This window comes from Lepisma saccharinum, chromosome 3 (genome assembly GCF_977018435.1).
Source record: "Lepisma saccharinum chromosome 3, izLepSacc3.1, whole genome shotgun sequence".
Classification (NCBI taxonomy): Eukaryota; Metazoa; Arthropoda; class Insecta; order Zygentoma; family Lepismatidae; genus Lepisma; species Lepisma saccharinum.
Window position 1 is genome coordinate 87862838 of NC_139231.1, and position 19804 is coordinate 87882641.

Consider the following 19804-nt stretch of genomic DNA (forward strand, 5'->3'; position numbering starts at 1 on the left):
AGGATGGAGATTGTTCATACTCGTCAAAATTGAGTCTCAAGGTGGTTTCAACCCTTGCTATAGAAAGAAAAAGAAAACAACTTAAAACACCTGCTGTCTACAATATATCAAGTTCGGCTGGCATATCTGTGGTGACTTGAAGAGAGTGGCTGTGTTAATGGATTTGCAGCTAGGATATAATAAATACTGGTGTTTTCCATGTGAGTGGGGCAGCCGGGCAAGGACATTGAATAATGAGAAGCAAGAATCATCTGCAAGAAAATCTCTGGAGGGTATAGAAATGCACAAAATCCTGTCACCACCCATACACATAAAACTCAAGTCTGATGGTCATGTCAAAGCCACACCGGGCCAACTTTCTAGTACAGTGATGACAAATTTCCTCTCTTAGCAAGGCTAAAGTATAGACAGAGTTTTTGTTGGTCCTCAGATCCAAAACCTCTTCAATGAAGAAAAGTTTGACAATGTACTACAGGGTGATGAGAAGACACCTGGGGACAAAACTTCCTCGGAAATGTCAGGGCAGAAAACTACAAACAACTGATTGAAAATAAGTAGCCTCTGTATCAGAAGCGTGGATGTAATATATCCATAAAGATACGCATGATCCATTCTACTTACACTCAGGTGCAACCTAACTTGACAGTGACGTCGTAACAGCATTGCAAACTTACAGCGTTCATACTTTCACTGTCTGCACTTGGAAAAAAGAAAAACAAGGGAATGAAATTCAATAGATTAAGATACAAGGGAAGGAATTTCAAACTGTCACAATGCAAGAATTCATGCAGAGTATAATAAATAACCATTAAAATGAGCACGATACCTAAACATAATAAACTGTACGAAACTGATTTGGATTCAGATAATGAATACGGGATGGCAGCGTGCATTCGAACGGCAAACTCGCGAGACTTGAGCACAAAAATATAGTTCCTTAGTTGAAGCATGGTGTATCGTATACAGTACATAAAAATGTATTGGAGATGTTAGATTCTGAAAAACCCGTTGAAATGAAGAGTATCCGGTACGATTGTTTTGATGCAAGTCAAAGCTAAAAAAATTATGCGTGGGTTCGTTGATACGAATCTCGGAGGTGTTTGCATGTCGAAGTGAGGTTAAGGGTGAGTCTATCTTTGTCAGCTGGTTATCACGTGTCCTCAGTGAGCGAGATCCCGGTAAGAGTTTCGCTTGTGTGTTACTTTAAATCGAATTATAAAGGGAAAACTTTGAATAGTCATATGGAGGGGGAATGTGTGAACGTATTCGTATTTGCGACGTAGTTGTGATGAAACGCCAATTTCAATTGTCACAAAAACATTTAGGGGCAATGAGAAAGCTAAATTTCCAACAGTGGGAAAAGTAGCCGCCGATCCTGATCCAAAAGCACATCAACAATGAGGCATATTTTGTATGGCCTGGGTTTGTATTAAGATAAGGAAGCGTTCGTAGAAGACATTGTTGCTTGGCTTCACTAAGATCTGTGCCAATAAAGCGAAATCTGATTGCTGTGAAATAAAAATCTTCATTACATGTATGAGACATGAGTTAATGTCAGCCTTCGGCCATTCTGTAAACAAAACTTGGGAGGGCACAACAGTTGTTTGACATTGCAAGCATGTATTTAGGGGATCCATGGAATTCGGACCCCCATCTTCCAAAAGACTCAGTGAGTACTAAAATTAAATATTCAAAATATAATTGTTTAGGATTTGTTGTACAAGGTATGGTTACACCCCACTGAACTTATTGAAAGACAAGGAATTTGGCTCATACGGCTTCCAAAGATTTATACACACTACTACGTATGATAATATGCAAGAAATATTAATCACCAAATTTACTTTTCATCAATTCCAATAGGCAATTAAAAGCGACCACAGTACAATTATTTTTGCCTATTACAATATGATCTAGGTACCTTTTTGTTAGCACCAAGCATTGACATTTCTCCGCAGACTCAGAGATGCAAATGTGACGAAGAAAATTTTTCATGCTTGGTGCCGAGTGATACATCAAGTTGTAGTGTGGTCCCAGCTGACGTCACTGTCAAGATAGGTTGCACCAAGGTTTAGATTTCTATCCCGATAACTGTGGCATGGTTAGTAATGAGTAGAGCCCGGATTTATAAGCACAATCAAACAGTAAAATAAGCAAGTTAATAAGCACAAAATATGAAAAAAATAAGCACCAAACTAAGCATAAACAAATACAGGAAAATCTGAAAAATATTTGTTTATTAGATCTCTTAACTTATTCAAAGCTGTTACAGTATGTAAGGAAGGTCATCCTGAGATTTTCTTGTGTGAAGCTCCAACATCTGTCAGTGAAGAATGTTTGTACAGTGAAAATGTTCTTTCCATGTCGCATGGCATCGCAGGCGCATGTGATTTCCTCTGCAATGTCCGTTTCTTCACCAGAAATCTTTCTATAAATCTGACACAGTGTTTTGTAACAGAGATTTTTCAGTAATACCTCACAGAGCTTGTGGGACGCAATTTTATCATGGCATGACATGGATCGCATTAGCTTACCTACGAGGAAAAGAGGCCGGGAAATTCCCGTGCGGCTATTTGGAAGCATTGATATCATCATCCCAATACCATTGTGTGATTGAAATATGATAGATTAGGGTAAAATATGCTATTTTAAATCAAAATCATAAAGTAAGCAAGCATAACCATTTCCTGCAGAAATAAGCATTTAAGCACTTTCAACCTTAGTTAAATAGCTCATCAAGGTATGTAATATGAAGTATGAACCTCTCTTCTTACCATGAGAAGTCTGGAAAATAATATGCATTTGCTTATAAATCCAGGCTCTAGTGAAGAGCATGGGCAATGTTTCCATCAGGCAATTGTGTTGATGGAGAAAAGGTACCAGGGAAAGTGGACCACTTCCATGTTGGTAGATTACTGTTGGATGATATCTAGGGATAACCCTCATCAGCTGTACAAGTGACACCAGGGATAGAAGCAGACAAAAAACAATGTATGTGGTAAATACATATCGCTGTACTATATCAGCAACTAGACTACTGGGTATCCCTCATAAACCACAGTCAATTTTAAATTTTCATTGTCGTTTTCACATTCAGCAGCTCAAAATTTATAAGAATTGGATGTTTTTCAGGGGCAAAAATTTTGTTTAAATTTGTTGCCTAGTGTAATAATAGAAAGTCATTATAGCTTTAACTCCACCACATAACATTTGGGCTGAAAAGTTCGTTGTCTAACATAGTAAAAAATATTTTTTTGACAAAATTCGATTTTATTATTCAATATAGTTGCCTTCGAGGGCGATACAATGATTATAGCGGTCATACAATTTTTCGATGCCATTTTTATAGTAAGATTTCTCTTTAGCCTCAAAATAGGCCTCAGTTTCGGCGATTACCTCTTCATCAGTGCTAAATTTCTTTCCAGCGAGCATTCTTTTAAGGTCTGCAAACAGGAAAAAGTCACTGGGGGCCAGATCTGGAGAATATGGTGAATGGGGAAGCAATTCGTAGTCTAATTCATATAATTTTGCCATCGTTTTCATTGATTTGTGACACGGTGCATTGTCTTGATGATTTCATCCTTTAAACGCTCCAACAACGCTATGTAATAATCTCAGCTATCTCGATCAACTTCACTTTACGATCATTTAAAATTATTTTGTGGACTTTTTTTATGTTTTCGTCGGTAACAGCCTCTTTGGGGCGTCCACTGCATGCATCGTCTTCGATGCTCATTTCGCCTCGTTTAAATTTAGCAAACCACTTCTCAACGGTTGATTTTCCTGGTGCAGAGTCCGAATAATGTTTATCAAGCCAAGCCTTGGCTTCAACAGTATTTTTTTTCGCCAAAAAGCAATGCTTTATTAGCACACAAAATTCTTTTTTATCCATTTTTTCACAATAACAAAAGCTGCTTCACTCACAATGCTATATCTCACGAACTAATTATCCAGCAGCCGTGAAATTTATACACGTATCTTTTGAAGGTTAGTACTAAGTAAAAATCACATGGATTTAATTCTAGTAACGCCATCTATGAGTCAGCCTACGAACTTTTCAGCCCAACTGTTAAGCAGTCATAAAAAAAATATATATATATACATTTATCTTTGTAATTCAAAGTTCAATATGCATTTGGAACGTTATGGCAATAATGACCTGCAGAGGTAAAAAAAATAAAAAATAAAAGTTGCAATTGTTAATTTGTGGATTTAACAGATAAAGTAAATAAATACATAGAGATGCAATTCACCCTACCTCAGTTACAACGAATTTGTACTTATGTGTTATATTTAATCTCTTCTGATATGCTATTATACATTCTCATCTTTTGTGTTGCACCTATGAAACAATCTACATATGTTTATTATTTGTCAATGTGTTCATTGTATGAATATCTATTTAAGCTTCTTTATACATCAAACTATACTATAATTTCATTTACACAAGTATTTTAAATATGAACAGATAATAAATAACCTTCATAGAACTACAATGACAACACAAAATGTGTGTGTAACTATAACATTTGCACTTGCAACTGATTCTACAGTTAGTGCTTAAATGTTGGCGAAAGTCATTGTATGTAGGATGCATATTTATAATATTAGCCAATTATTGGATCTAATCCACATTGTTTGAAGTAAATCTGATATTACTTTAGGCACACATTTTCTACATGAACTGGATTTTTCTACATGTCTATCAGCACATATAGAACTTACTGCATCTTTTGTGCAGAATGATTTGAGTATGTTATGATTGCTAGCTCTAATATTAGTATCTCAATGTTTTCTTTTCTCTCCACCATGTGTATCACATGGTCACTTGCACAAGCTACTTTTCATAAAATAATTTCTCAGACAACAATTTCTGGGACTTTCAAATGCACATATGTTCAAGTTTTTCCAAATTTCGAACTTATGTCTTTATTCTCAACTCTCTCCTTGTCCTCTTCTACAATTTGTGAAAACCATTCAACAATTGGAACTTAGAGCCAAAGATGCATGTTATTCTGTATTGCTCAATTAATCACTCCTAAGCTATGAACATGCACAACTAAAACTTTACATGTAGACATACCAATGAGGTATACTTCATATGCTTCAGATGAATCAGCCAGAGCTGGCGAAGGAACATCCTTCCTGTGACAGAGTCACATCGAGAAAGCTAAGAAAATAATAAAATAAGCATACACAGTATAAAATGAAATGTATTTCATTATGACATAGTATTAACTCACAAAAAACAATCAATTTCCAATTTCTAGACAAAATAATATGTAACATATATAATATAATATATATAACAAAACAATAACAAATACAAGTGTTGAAGAAAAAAGTACCATTCTTCCAATTTACATACCTAGATACACAAAATTGATTGTAAGTGAATACTGTAATGTGATTTACACAAATTGTTTATTTCTAAACCATTCTCAATAAACACATATGGGCTGCTTTATGACTGGGACGTTTTTTAGAAGGTTAGGCTATTTAGGTTTAGTTGCCTTCATATCTCCACACCATCTTTCCTCTCATGCATGGGTATAGGACCAGGGGCAGCACCAGGGGGGCACGAGGGGGTGCTTGCGCACCCCTTAATTTTCTTCTGCACCACCTACGTTCAACTGAAAACACTAACCCTTAGAGTATCATATTATGTCATGTTGTCATATCGAGCACCGAATGTTAGGTACTGAAGTAAGACCATCATTATTGTATGCATCAGGCAAGCACTGAAATAGGTGCCGATATACATACTTTCCTGTACTGGCGGCAGTTTATTTTCTTTCGTCAGCATTATTGTTATGGATTTCTTCTCCCTTTTTTGATTCAAGTGGTCTGTTTGTGGTTTTCGATAATTGCCTAGAGAATGATGTGAGTTATGTTTTTTTTTTTGTTTTTTTTTCATTTGCATTGTTGATAAATGGTTTATTTTCTGCCTATTTGTTCTTCCTGACACTGGAGCAAAAATTTCAGCTGCTTTCAAGGTATCACCAAGCCACTGACCAAGTCGTGCTCGAGAAATTATTTGAAGGGCTCGGGTGTAAAACATGGTAAGTGACATTTTGGTTATTTTTCAGTTACAAAATAAAATGTGCCATCCTTCAATTTTCGAGTGAAATTGCCATGTCATACAATTTGCATTGGACTCAGTGAAGCCTTCTGAAGTCGGTAAACAATAACCTTTTTTCTTAATGAACTCAGAAATCAACAAAATGTCACTTACCATGTTTTACACCTGAACCCTTCATTTAACGCAAGTTGTAACGTGCAGGGTAGTTTTCTTGTTAATACGTTCTGTGTAATTGTTCCATGTAACATGTCTAGTAAACGTACCATTTCAGGATTTTTCAAACCCCGTTACAAAGAGGCCCAATGTTCACAAAGAAATTTTACAGTTTGTTGTTGGGGATAGTGCGGCAGAAGGAATTTTAACGAAGGCGAAGTTGCTGTGCTAATCGTGTTTTGTCCTGAAGTGGCAGACGGAATGTACTATGTATTTGGTACCTCCATTGGTTACATTGAAGAGTTCAAAAATTGAAGCATTCCACAGAATAACGTTGTATGGCACATTTCAGTGAATGCGAGAAACACGGATAAAACCTGTAGTATGTTACTGGACTACAAGAGAAAAAAAACATTATGCAAGAACAGTATCAATCTTTGAGCAACATCCGACCTTATGACTGACCAGCTTATAGCCGCAGGGCCGCAGCATGATTCCATTGGTAACTCAGCACATTCCCAAAAGTGCCATACATCGTTATTCGGTGGGCTGCTTCAATTGTGTTTTTAAAGACAAGGATAATTTAATTTCTTATTTCACTACATAGTTCAATAAGACTGCAACATGTATAAGACTTAATACATATCATCATGTAAGGGTGGAATGCAAGGGAGGCACAGCCTACCTGGAAAATGAATGTCAATCTTAAGTTATTATATCTCACAGCTTTTTGCTATTTTTGACCCCGTACTATGCTAAACTGTCCTTGCCCCCATCACCCATTTTGGAACATTGCTCCCCAGTTCTGAAAGGTTGCATGCATGTTTCAAGGTTTTCTTTATTTTCAGCATCGCACCCCCTCAGCACCCCTTGATGATTAATTCTGGCACCAACCCTGTATAGGACAATCTTTTAAAAAAATTCCAGTAGAAGCATTATGCAACCTACTTTTGAGGTGTGTGTGTGTCTGTCTATCTCTCTCTCTCTCTATATATATATATATATATAACCATCAAACTGACTGTACGATAATAACACAAATATATTGTTGATAAATATATTTCTTCAGTGTGCTCACAGGAAGGTCATACACCTAGATCATAAATCTAAACATAAAAAAAGGGGAATATATATATATATATATATATATATATATATATATATATATATACGGTGTGACCAAAAGGTAACTGTGCACCTACACTACGCTTCATTACGCAGAGGAAAACTTCCCTTTCTTGATGTTTGAATCAACATCCTCTGACTTTGGTCTACTGACTTAGCACTAAAAGGTAGGCGTTCTAATTTCATGGCTAAAGAATCTATTTCACTTGAAGTTTTGTGAAATTGCCAAGAAGAATCTGTTAGGTACTCAACGTCGGTGGTTGAAGTTCTATACTGTCGAGGCCATCACGATGGGTGCCAAAAAAGGATCTGTTACGTTCCTAGTAACTTTCCTCACCCTTTACTCCTATAGTCGGGAGCATTGAGGCTCTAATGGTCTACACTGAAACCTATCTTCAGGGTAGGTGCAGAACAAATCCAACCAACGTCGTGAAGTTTTAATCAAATGTTTATTTGCCGCTTGAGTACTTACAGCCAGTGGTTAGCTAACTCGTAACTGGAACTTGGAGATCAATTGTTAGTAGATAATTTAAAACTTACTAGAAAGGTCAAACTAGGGTGGCCCAAAACCTAGGTTTTACAGAAGAGCGGCATACACCTATTCACTTCTTCCTAGACTTGGAGTTATCACCCAAAATGGCCAATTTAGGCTTTTACAGAAGAGTGGCTAACACCTATTCACTTTTTCCTAAATTGGAACTTATATCCCATTCGGCTACCCTAGGTTTTACAGAAGAGCGGCATACACCTATACACTTCTTCCTAGATTAGACTGTTCCTATTGGCCAGTCTAGGTTTTACAGAACAGCGGCTTGCACCTATTCACTTCTTCCTAGACTGACACCAGAACAGACCTCCACACAGACCAAACTGCTTCGTATTTATACCCAAAGTTCCAGCCTCGAACACCTGTCTTTAGGTAATTTCTTATTACAATTAGAGGCCAGCATAGTCTGCCTTTTACCTACCCACTGCCCGCTTGCATGCGATAACAGGTTTACCTGCTCGCCTGCCCAAGGCAACGAGTCGACTTGTGTCTCTACCCGGGTTCTTGGTCTTCAAGGTGCTCTGCGCTTACAAGGTACCTGGGCATTCAACAAGACCCGGGCACCTGCAAAACCTGCTGGAAGGAAACAGCCCTCCGGCAGCGTGTCGCTCCAGGTGTTTCATCACCACGTGGATGGCTGCAGCCAGTGTTGCCTACTTACGTAGCTACTAAATCCTACGAAGTCCTAGGAGGAGCTTCTTCTCCAAGGAGAATTTATATACTTAGCGATTTCAGTTCAGCGTAAGCAGTTTTTATCTTATTGCCAGGAAATGCATGCAATATTACAGCTTCATTTATCTAAATGAATGATCGAGCAAACAAAAATCTCCTCACTAAAAACTAATTGTTTTTCATTGCATGGTGCCTTAACCAGGCACGCAGTGGCGCAACCAGAGGGGGCAGGGTGCATTGCTCACAACCTTGGACGAAAATTGTCTAGTGGAGGGGTCAGGGTGGGGGTCAAACATTAAAGTACAAGTCTCATCAAGTTCAATGCCGTAGCAAAGGGGTAGCGGGAGTCGGCCCTGAGCGCCGAACGATCTAAGTGAGAAAAGTTTTAAAACAGAGAATGCTATGGCGGCCCGTGATATTATTTGCTATTAATGTTGGTTTGTTACGAGTTGGATGAATTAATTATGTAATACGTCGCTCCATGTGAAAAGAAAATATTGTAGATGGAAATTTTACATGCCATATGCATGTACATTCGGAATGCATTTATCATGCACTTTCTTTCTTTCAAAAATAGTTTGTGTGCTTGTTTTCCATTATTAGCTAATGTGAAATTGACGTGTTGAAAAAAAATATTTCTAATCCTCTGTTTCAACATAAATGCGTGAGAACCGACTTCTACCCCCTTTTTGCGTGATTTATGAGGATAATAATGCCTTTCATGCTACTTTATTACTATTATTGTGATTGTTGTTGTTGTTACGTTTATCCAAGTACTTGCCCCCCCGCCCCCCCCAAACGAGGGTAACGGCAATGCCCCTGGCTGGCTACGGCCCTGCTGTTCGCAGTAGAACAGTGTGTTGTTTGACTCGCGACCTCAGCGTCGAACGTGACATGTTTCAGTCCTGCCCTATATCACTATATATACGTATGTTGGTTATTTACGACATATACTTATGGATCCTGTGCCACGGAAAACCTAGTTCAATGTGTGTGTGTGGGGGGGGAGCAACATTCGTAAATCTCATTTCATTGGTGATGTGGCTTACGAAGCTTTGAGTTCCCTTTTTTAAGTAGTGAAAATCTATTGCAGTTGGCAACACTGCAGAACAGTGTGGGCCCGGTGCAGTTTCTACTCGAAGCAACTACGTCATGCAGAGGGAGGGGTCTGCAGTTGATGGAAAGAACGAACTGAGACCTACTAGGTATCGTAAGACTGCGGGTACCCGGCGGGTCTACAATGCCTGCCAGGAACGATCTGGACAGGTGGGCATACAAGCTGCTCAAGCGAGGATGTTGCGCAGGTTGCATGGTATTTCAGGAGCGATGTCTCGCGAACGGGTCTGCTCCAGGTCTTGTGCAGGCCTCTGATTACAATACTCCAAATTACAACGGAAGAATATTTGAAAAATACATAGTTTGGCAAATAATAATTTACAAAGAAAGTTTACATATTCATTTGAGTTAACAATTATTTTTCTAACGTTGATAAAATCTTACATTTTGGAAATATATTTACATTTAAATGTTCCGCTATTATTTAATTACAATTAGGTTAGTTCATCAAACATTGATAATCTTTGATTGGCAAATCTATATTTACATCATAATAAATGCCCGTTGTCTTAAGCGAGCTGACTTCATTAGATTGTTACAGAAAGATGAATACATTACTTCAACAATGCCTTGATTGGCGCGTTCATATTTGCGTCACAAACTGAACCATACAACATGTAGTATCATGGACATTAACAAGGACTCGAGGTAACACTATATAGATTTCAACTGCTTTTATTGTTGATTGACCTGGCCTGAAGCCAAACTGACAGTCAGATATTAACTTATTACCTTCAAGGTAGTTACATAATTGCTCTTATGCAATGCTCTGTTATCTTTGAAAATATAGTTACTAGTGATATAGGTCGATAATTATGTGGAGATGTTAGTTCCAGTGGTGTATGCTGGTTTTAACTAGTGGGTAATCTCCGACACTTGATTCATCCACCCACTCCTGAAGTCTCCCTGCAAATTTACCTCAACATCCATACAGGATTTATGAATATTTGGGTTAAAAATTTTACCTTATTGTTGCGAACCCTGTCGAATAATTGTTGTGATTGCAGTTAAACTACGATTAGAATTTCAAATAATAAAACAAGAAAATATAATAAATCTATAAGAAAAAACCTGTAACAAAGAATATGAAAGGGATGCGGTAGTGAAATAAAAACCTTCAATATTAATTGAAGTGTAAAATTCAAGTTACCCCAGTACCGAGTTACTCGTGCATTCCAGATTTTTGTTTTTATACATGGAAGTTTACTACAAGAGATGCTACTGGCCTACCTACATTAACTATTTGCAATTTCTTCGGAAAAGATTCCGTTCCAAATATTTTCACATTCAAATATTGTATTATATCCATTGCCTTTAACTTCAGTAAACACAGAACTAGCACGAATACTAAACCACTAACAGCTAAACAAATATTAAATTCTCGAATCGCTACAAAATGCATTTAAATTCCCTGCGCCAATCTTCTATTGTGGTTCCTTCCTACTTGACACAGAATTAAATTCACTATGGATGCTGAAAAATTCCTTTTCCCAGCTTTATATTTAATCCAATGCGCGAGGTTCTATAAGTTGGAATCATTGCGTTTTTTGTTTATATATTTTACATTCAAACATCTTTTATCATTATTAATCTAAAGAGGGGGAAGAGCAACTTAAATTACCTAATATATGTGTACGTATATATATAATTTATTTCTGATAGCTTTCCCTTTTAAAAGTTATTCATATCTGTGAAAGAAGTACTCTCACTGGTTTTGAAGGCTACAAAGAAAGTAATCACGCATTTTAAAATAGAAAAATAAAAAAAAGTAAGCATATAAATAGTTTAATTACTTCATTAATCGATTGATTAAATTGTTATTTAACGTCGCTTTTCTGCCACTTTTGGCTAATCACTACGAGTGATGATATGAAATTGATGAAGGGACATTTACAAAGAACACCCATGCCCAGACCGCTATTCGAACCCTGGAGCTCTGATGTCGAAGGGAGCTGTGCTAACAATCCACAACGGACGTCGGGGTAATTTCTTGAATTTCTAGTTCAAATTTTAATTTATTTAATTACCTTCATCTTCAATATTAAAGTTTTTTTTCCCATTGACAATATAAGTTGAAATAGCAGAGATCAGGAAGACAGAAGCAAATGTAAAATGAGAATTAACATGGAATTGGTTCGCAAATGTTGTGCAGATTTCCCTGTTTCTCGCGCATTTTCAGATATACCGTGCGTTCATTTCGATCTGCAGCCGAGAGATCGGGAGAAGCGTGGCGGGCGGCGCTGACGGAGATGCCGACATTTGCGGCCTGAAATGCCCGCTTATTTTTATGGACATATGCAGACATTTATATAAATATTGCAAAACGATCACTAACCTGTGTTATAACACACAAAAGTTCTTCTGTAATTCATCCAAGTTCTGCTCTTATATACACAAATAAATACGCTATAGAAACGATGTTAAGAGCCACAGATAATAAAGCATTTTAATCATAGTTTTGACCAGTAACGTCCTGTTTAAGTTTATATCCTTGAAAGAGTTTTGTGGCCATAGGAATCGTTTGGAGGTTTCGAATGTGCAACACTGTATCAGGATTACACTGCAGACGAAACCGATAAAAGTGAATGGTTTTCGTGAGCTTCCTTGCAATCCGAAATATCCGAGCTCGAGTTTTTTGTTCCTTCGCGACTAGATGAAGACAGAGTTGTAAATATAGTGTCGAGCAATGTAAACCAAGAGCGTGTTTCTTCGTACTGTGCGCAAGAGTGTTATTCTTGGTTACTTGCAGTTACTTGTTTGTGTTATTGTAGTGTGTATGTGTGACGTGTCAGTGAGACGATTGGAATGCCAGCCGCAAGATTCACGTTAGAACAAAGATTTTTTTATGTATGACACGTACCTACGTGAAAACAAACTCGTGTCGAGACGTGTGTAGGTAATTTGTACAGAAATTCCCATGCGTTTCAACTCCACACAGAGATACAGTTAAACATCTTGTCCTTAAATTACGAGAAACTGTATCGTTAAATTTTAAAACACCTAAGCAAAAACGACGGATTCTAACCGAAGCAAAACTCGATGATATTGGTGCAGCGTTAGAACGTTCTCCAAACAAACCTCTACGCCGTGTTTCACAAGAGGTGGGCGTGTCAAAATCATCGGCACATACAGTCACTAAGCTACTAAAATTAAAACCATACTCTTATAACACAGGTTAGTGCTCGTTTTGCAATATTTATATAAATGTCTGCATATGTCCATAAAAATAAGCGGGCATTTCAGGCCGCAAATGTCGGCATCTCCGTCAGTGCCGCCCGCCACGCTTCTCCCGATCTCTCGGCTGCAGATCGAAATGGACGCACGGTATTTTCTCTACTTCTATTTGCAGTACGTAATTTATGAAACCAGAATTATGTTTCCTGAGAAATTTCCCCGCCGTAAACAACACAGCTCCTACGATACAAAGGCCATTGGGGAAGAATGGCAGAAGAGGGTGCCAGCGAAGGGAACAGCAAAGGCTATGGGGTGGAGAGTGCGACCGATGGACTCTCTCCAGTAGGATGTTACCCTTGCAACGGAATAACCGCGCCTGAGAAGCAGTGTTTCCTTCCCCTCCCTCCCTTCAAGGGATTTAAAGGGAGCCGGTGGAATCTCACCCTGACGTCACCAGATTCCACCAGCTGGAGAAAAAGCCTCACGGACATTCCGCGGCAAACGGTTGAAAACATTCGTGTGCTGGAAGCAAAGAAATATGTGAATCAAAGATTGGTTCAGAAGAATATTGCGAAGAATTAAAAAACAACTTTTAAAAAAAATTATAGCCGCGTCATCTCCGATTACCTAGGTGACCCAGAGTATACGCCGCTGGTTAGTTCGACACTTTTATATAAAGGTATTGTAAGTGAAATTTTTAGATTATTAGGATAGATGCCCACTGTTATAAAATTAATAAGGTAGGTCAGTAGTGGTAATATTTCATGAATAATATTTTTAAGTACGTAATTAGAAAATCTATAATAATCCTCACTGCTACGCTATCCTTAGCACTGTGTTGGGACTGACCTCAATCCATTTAAAACTAGGGGGCTTACAAAACAGCAAATTTTTGTCTGACAGGAAGCACGTAATCTGTGTTGATTTTACCTCGTGCGGGCTGATTTTCCTTAATATTTTTCACACTGTTTATAAAATAATTGTTAAGTTGTTGTGCAGTTATGGGTATTGTCTTACGTGATTCCCTGCCAAGTTGTGAGTTGATATACCACACAGCTTTACATTTATTTCCAGAGTTATTTATGTAGTTGTCATTTGCATTTATTTTAGCCCATTTTATTTCTTTTTTGTACATTTTCCTTACTCTTTGTATGAATCCTTTCCTTACTCTTTGTATGAATCCTTATCTGTAGAATTCCCTTCTTTACTTTTATCATACCGGATTATGACTAGGTTTCTGAGTGACTCCAAATGAGGGGTAAACCAGCTTAGTCTCTTTTCCTTGTTTTTAGGTTGTTTATCACTTATATTTTTTGTTATTCTTGGACATGTGTTGTTAAATATGTCAGTTAGTATAGATATAAAAGTTTCCCAGGCATTCTCAACTGTATCACAATTTATCAATAAATTTTCCCAGTTAATTCACTTAAACTGAATTTTAAAAGGGAGATAGGGTTAGGGCCTAACAATCTAAGGTAACAGTTCAGTATATCGGAGACACATTTCTTAATTTTTACAGAAGAAACTACTTACTGAAATGAGTTTCTCTAAGGTTTCCAACGTTCCTCGAGGTATTCTGTTTCATCGTGGAATCTATTTGAACGGGAAATCATGTATTTTTCAAGAGAAATATCTCACCGACGCACAAGTGTCATTGCTTTCGCTACGTGAACCTGTTGCTGCATACGTTTGATGACGTAACCCCCTGTCAGTGTTTCCAACCCTTTCTTTAAAAAAAAAACTATATTTGCATAACCTAACCTTATTGGAAATAGCTCGTGGGGCTATCTGTGAATGGTTCGTGGGGGTATCCGTCAGCTACCCATGCATAATGTACAATTAGCACATGTGAAGAACACGATAGTAGGTATTTTTCGGTGAAGGAGGTCGGACACACTGCATACCTACAATGGTAGTCAACCTGTGCCCGCCATATTGTGTGTTACGGAAGCAAAAAAAGGAATAAAAAAACTAATCTCTATGTGAAAAATTGTGTTTGTTTTCTTGTAAAAAGCATAATGGCACCTTGAACTATGTTCCGCAATACACAATTGGTAAGTACAAACCATGCGAAACACAAAATATCCAATTTTAATGTGTGTCCAATATAATGAACTGGTATCCAATCATTTTTTTTTTCTTTTTTGGTGTCCAGTAACGGTTCCGATTGTTTTATGATTTCTCCTAGCACAAAGACTAATTATCGTAGAATTTTGGAAATCACTGTTACACGAAATTTGAACCTTCCTTAAAGTAATGAGCACTGTTGGACTCGAAACAAAAAGTTATTTGGTAACAGTCTGTTATAGGGAAAACACATTTCTTCAATTTTACAGGAGAAACTACTTACGGAACTGAGTTTCAGTAGACTTTTGAAAGGTTGTGGAAGTGTTTTCTCCCTTCGTTCAATTTATTCGGCCGGTAAAACATGTATTTTTTAAACATTAATGTCTCTGTGATGCACAAAAGCTCTTGTCTCCATTACCTTCGACTACGTGAACCAAATGTTCCGTGCCTTCGATGACATAACCCCCGGTCAGCGTTTCCAACGACTCCATTGTTTTCCAGAACATGACAATTTTAACTATGTTTGCCTAACCTTGCCATGAATGGTTGGTGGGGCTAATCGAATGGTTTGTGGGGCTATACATGCATGGTTCGTGGGGCTATCCGTGCATGGTTCATGGGGTTTTGGAACCCGGGGAAAAAAATCTAACACGAAAGTAGGAAATTTTCGGTTATGATGGTTTGAAGCACTGCATACCGACAGATGATAGACAACGCTAGTCAAGATGTGTCAGCCATATTGCGTGTAACAGAAGCGAAAAAGGAACGAACAATAAATACTTGTATTATTTCAGTGAAAAAAGCAAAATCCCACCTTACATAATGTTTCGCAATGCAAAATAGGTAAGTACGAATGTAAAAAAAAGACTAAATGGACGAGTGAAATGTGTTTTCCCTATAACAGACTGGTACCTTGTGGTAAATTTCTCGTATCCGACAAACGGATTTCTTCAAATTTACAGGAGAAATTACTTACTGAATGCAGTTTCTTTATACTTGTGGAAGTTCGGGGAAGTGTTTTCTCACATCGTTCATTGAATTTTGCCGGTAAATCATCTATTTTTCGATATAAATGTGTGACTGATGCACGAAAGCTCTTGCATCCATTTACTTCCAGGTGGATGTAGCCTGTGTGTGATGATGTATTCCCGGTCAGTGTTTCCAAACACGTGTTTTTGTAACTGAAGAAGGGACGTTTCCGCAAATGTTTTGTGGGGCTATGTGTCAATGGTTCGAGGGGCTATGCGAGAATGGTGTGTGGGGCTACGCATATTTTTTTCGAAACCAATTTTTAACTATTGTAACTTATACGTGACCCTACCTAACCTAACCTTACCGGAAATGGTTCGAGGGGCTATGCATCAATGGCTTGTGGGGATACGTAGGTATTTTTGGGTGCAGTGGGGTGTAAACACTGCATGCCGAGTACGGTAGTGAAACTGTGTCCGCTATTTTGCGTGTTACCGAAGGCAAAAAGAAACAAAGAAAACTTACTCGATATGTCGCAAATAGCGTTTATTTCCGTGAAATAAGCGAAATGCCACCTTCAGCAATGTTTCTCAATGCAGAATACGTAAGTACAAATATTCAAATTAAATGAACTAGCAAATTTCAGCCGTTTGTCCGATACGAGAAATTTACCGCTACACTGCGGTAAAATTTCAGTAACCACCAAACGTCTCTAATTCCCTTATTTTTCACATTGATACTTACGTATTCTGCATTCCTAAGGATTCTTGAAGGTGCCATTTCGTTTTTTCCACGGAAATAATATCAATTTTAGACATATCGAGTATTTTTTTATGTTCACTTTCGCTTGCGTTACACGCAATATGGCGGAGAAATCTTGACTAGCGTTGTCGATGATCAGTGGTTATGCAGTGTTGCAATCTCCATCGAAAAATACCTAGTTTCGTGTTACTGATTTTGTTTTTGTTTTTTCCAGTTTGAAAACCCCACGAAACATTCACAGATAGCCCCACGAACCATGCACGGATAGCCCCACGTACCATACACGGATAGCCCTACGAACCATTCAAGCAAAGCCCCACGAACCATTTCCTGTAAGGTTAGGTTAGGTAGGGTCACATATAGGTTACAATAGTTAAAAATTGGTTTCGAAAAAATATGCGTAGCCCCACGAACCATTGACACATAGCTCCACAAACCATTTGCGGAAACGTACCTTCTTCCGTTACAAAAACATGAGTTTGTAACATCAATCCGAGAATACACTTCCCCGAACTTCCACAAGTATAAAGAAACTGCATTCGGTAAGTAATTTCTCCTGAAGAAATCCGTTTGTCCGATACGAGAAATTTACCGCTTGTGCGGCATTTATAGGTTTATAGGTTTGGAAACACTGCATATCATACTGCATATCAGCTGACGACAGACAACGTGAGTCAAGATTTGGCCGCCAAATTAGCAACGACAAATAAATAATTATAATGCTAAAAATAATGCTTTTTTCATGGAAAAAAAGTGATCCCAACTTGAAAAATGGGTAACGATTGTATAAGTCGGAGACGGATTTCTTCAAATTTACAGGAGAAAAGACGAGAAAGTACGTATGGAATTGCCTTCATGAGGACTTTCTGAAGCCAGGGAAATTGTCTTTTCGAATCGTGCAACTTATTTGGCCTTTAAGTAAGGTATTTTTCGTCATTCATCCATCTCCTTTGTACGATAGCTCGTGCCGCCATTACCGTCGACTACGTGAATCAAATGTTCCGTGCGTTCGATTATGTAACTCCCTGTCAGTGTAGCAACCACGTGGTAGTTTTACAAGATGACGTGTGAGCAGTTTTTTTTTCAATTTAAGGTAAGACTAGTTTACGTCCTTTTCCTAAGGAATACGTTTCATATATCGTTAGAAAGCTTATTTTATAAGGAATTCAACAACGTAAATCCCAAGGCGAGGAAAAATTTCCTGAAGGAGTAAATGGAGAAAAACCGATGTTGTCCGGATATGTGTAATTGAACGTACTGAGGATTTTTTTAAATGATGATGCACATAGTTAGGGGTGAAATGAGTGCTAATGGAACCTCATCTAACAGGCCTAACCAAACCTCGTAGGCATACCTCGACACCGTGAATGGATAGTGGGGCTATCGTGAACAGAAAGTGTAAAAAGAAAAAGGTACTTACCCGAAGACATGCCGGGTGCCGCAGCACGATCGCGCACCGCGAATGCAAAGAAGCAATCGCCATGCAGATAAGGACGTAAAGTAGAGACTAGCCTCAATTTTCGCTTAAAAACCTTTTGTGAATAGTTTGTGCGGCATTTATTGGTTCATAAGTTTGGAAACACTGCACATCAGCTGACGATACTGCATATCAGCTGACGATAGACAACGTGATTCAAGATTTGCCGACGAATTAGCAACGACCAATAAATGATTAGAATGTTAGGTAACACTTTACTATACCTGAGACAGATTTCTTCAAATTTACAGGAGAAAGTACTTACGCAAATCATTTTCTGTAGCGTTGTTGATGTTCGGGAATGTAATTTTGATTCATTTTAATGTGAATGCATGTGGTTTTGTACGAAAATCTATTTCCGACGCGCTATTGCTGCTGCCGCCATTTGCTTCCTGCATGAGAGCACAATACGCTCTCGTATTGTCCGTATATGCTAAATTGAACGAAAGAAGTGCTAATGGAACCAAACCTAACAGGCCTAACCTAACCTAGTAGGCATACCTCGTCCCCGTGATGGTTTGTGGGGCTATCGTGAATTTTTGGGCTAACGTCAATGGTTTTTCTGGCTCAAGGAACGATCAACGGTAAGCTATCGCCATGTTGTGTGTGGAAATAAACAAGAACAGTAAGTACTCGTAAATGTAAGAAATATACATTACTTTCCTAACAAATTCAATTATTTCACCTAAATAAATGTTCTGGAATGCAGAATAGTACGTTAGCAAGGTAAAAAAGTGCGAAAGAAATGATTCCCAGGTGTCTCAGGTATAGTAAAGTAGTACCGAATGTTAAAAATAACGCTTTTTTGTGGTAAAAAAAAGTGTTCCGCTATGCATATGTGGTAAGTAGAAATGATTTTAAGGTAAGAGTCTAGTTTACATCCTTTTCATAAGGAATACGTGTCATATATCGCTGGAAAGGTTATTGTATAAGGAATTCAACAAACTAAATCCCAAGGCGAGGAAAAATTTCCTGGAGGAGAAAATCGAGAAAAACCGATGTTGTCCGGATATGCGTGATTGAGGACATTTTTCGATTATGAAGCACATATTTAGGGGTGAAATGAGTGCTAATGGAACCTAACCTCGTAGGCATACCTTGTTCCCGTGAATGGTTAGTGACAGAAAGTGTAAAAAGAAAAACTTACTTCTCTACGGATGCCGGAGCGCCAGCTGTCTGCTAGCACGGTTTTGTAAACGGGCAAGGAGTGCGCAAGAAGGACGTAAACTAGACTCTAGCCAATAAATTTACCCGACTTCAAAATGCTTCAATTTCTGTACACTACATATAGACAATTCAAAGCCCACTTACACGTGTTTACGTTTCAAATTTCACTTCTTCTTCTTCTTCTTCATGCCCCTCACCGCTTGAATGGTAGCAGTCTTGGGCAACGGTCTGAGAACATTGAGGGCTAGAAGTTCGCGCACTAATATAAACAGCACAATATTGTTTTACACTTCACTTCACTGTCGCTATAATACAGTAATGAGGAGGGATGGAATCAAAAGCGAAGGTCGCACTGTCGGGCAAATCCATAGAGAATCCACATAGTAGAGGGGGAAGGTACAATTGGGAGAAGGAGTTTCTTCTTCTTCTTCTTCTTTTTTTTGTCCCTGTCAGCATTATCTTGTCGACTTTGGACATCGTTATTGTTTTTTTT

At 38.2% G+C, this 19804-nt stretch overlaps 1 protein-coding gene across 3 annotated transcripts in view; it reads right to left on the reverse strand.

Annotated features, from left to right (window-relative positions):
- Positions 1–19555, reverse strand: part of LOC145985227 (CCA tRNA nucleotidyltransferase 1, mitochondrial) — a 59477-nt gene extending 39922 nt beyond the window's left edge. The window contains exons 1-2 of one of the 3 annotated variants that reach the window (XM_083118984.1): positions 19456–19555; positions 5084–5170 (exon numbers count right to left, since the gene is read on the reverse strand). In XM_083118984.1, the coding sequence (XP_082975110.1) occupies positions 5084–5140 (57 nt within the window). In that variant the 5' untranslated portion in view covers positions 5141–5170; positions 19456–19555. The other 2 variants (XM_083118985.1, XM_083118986.1) reach the window with 2 other exon arrangements.
- Between the last annotated feature and the right edge of the window lie 249 nt (positions 19556–19804).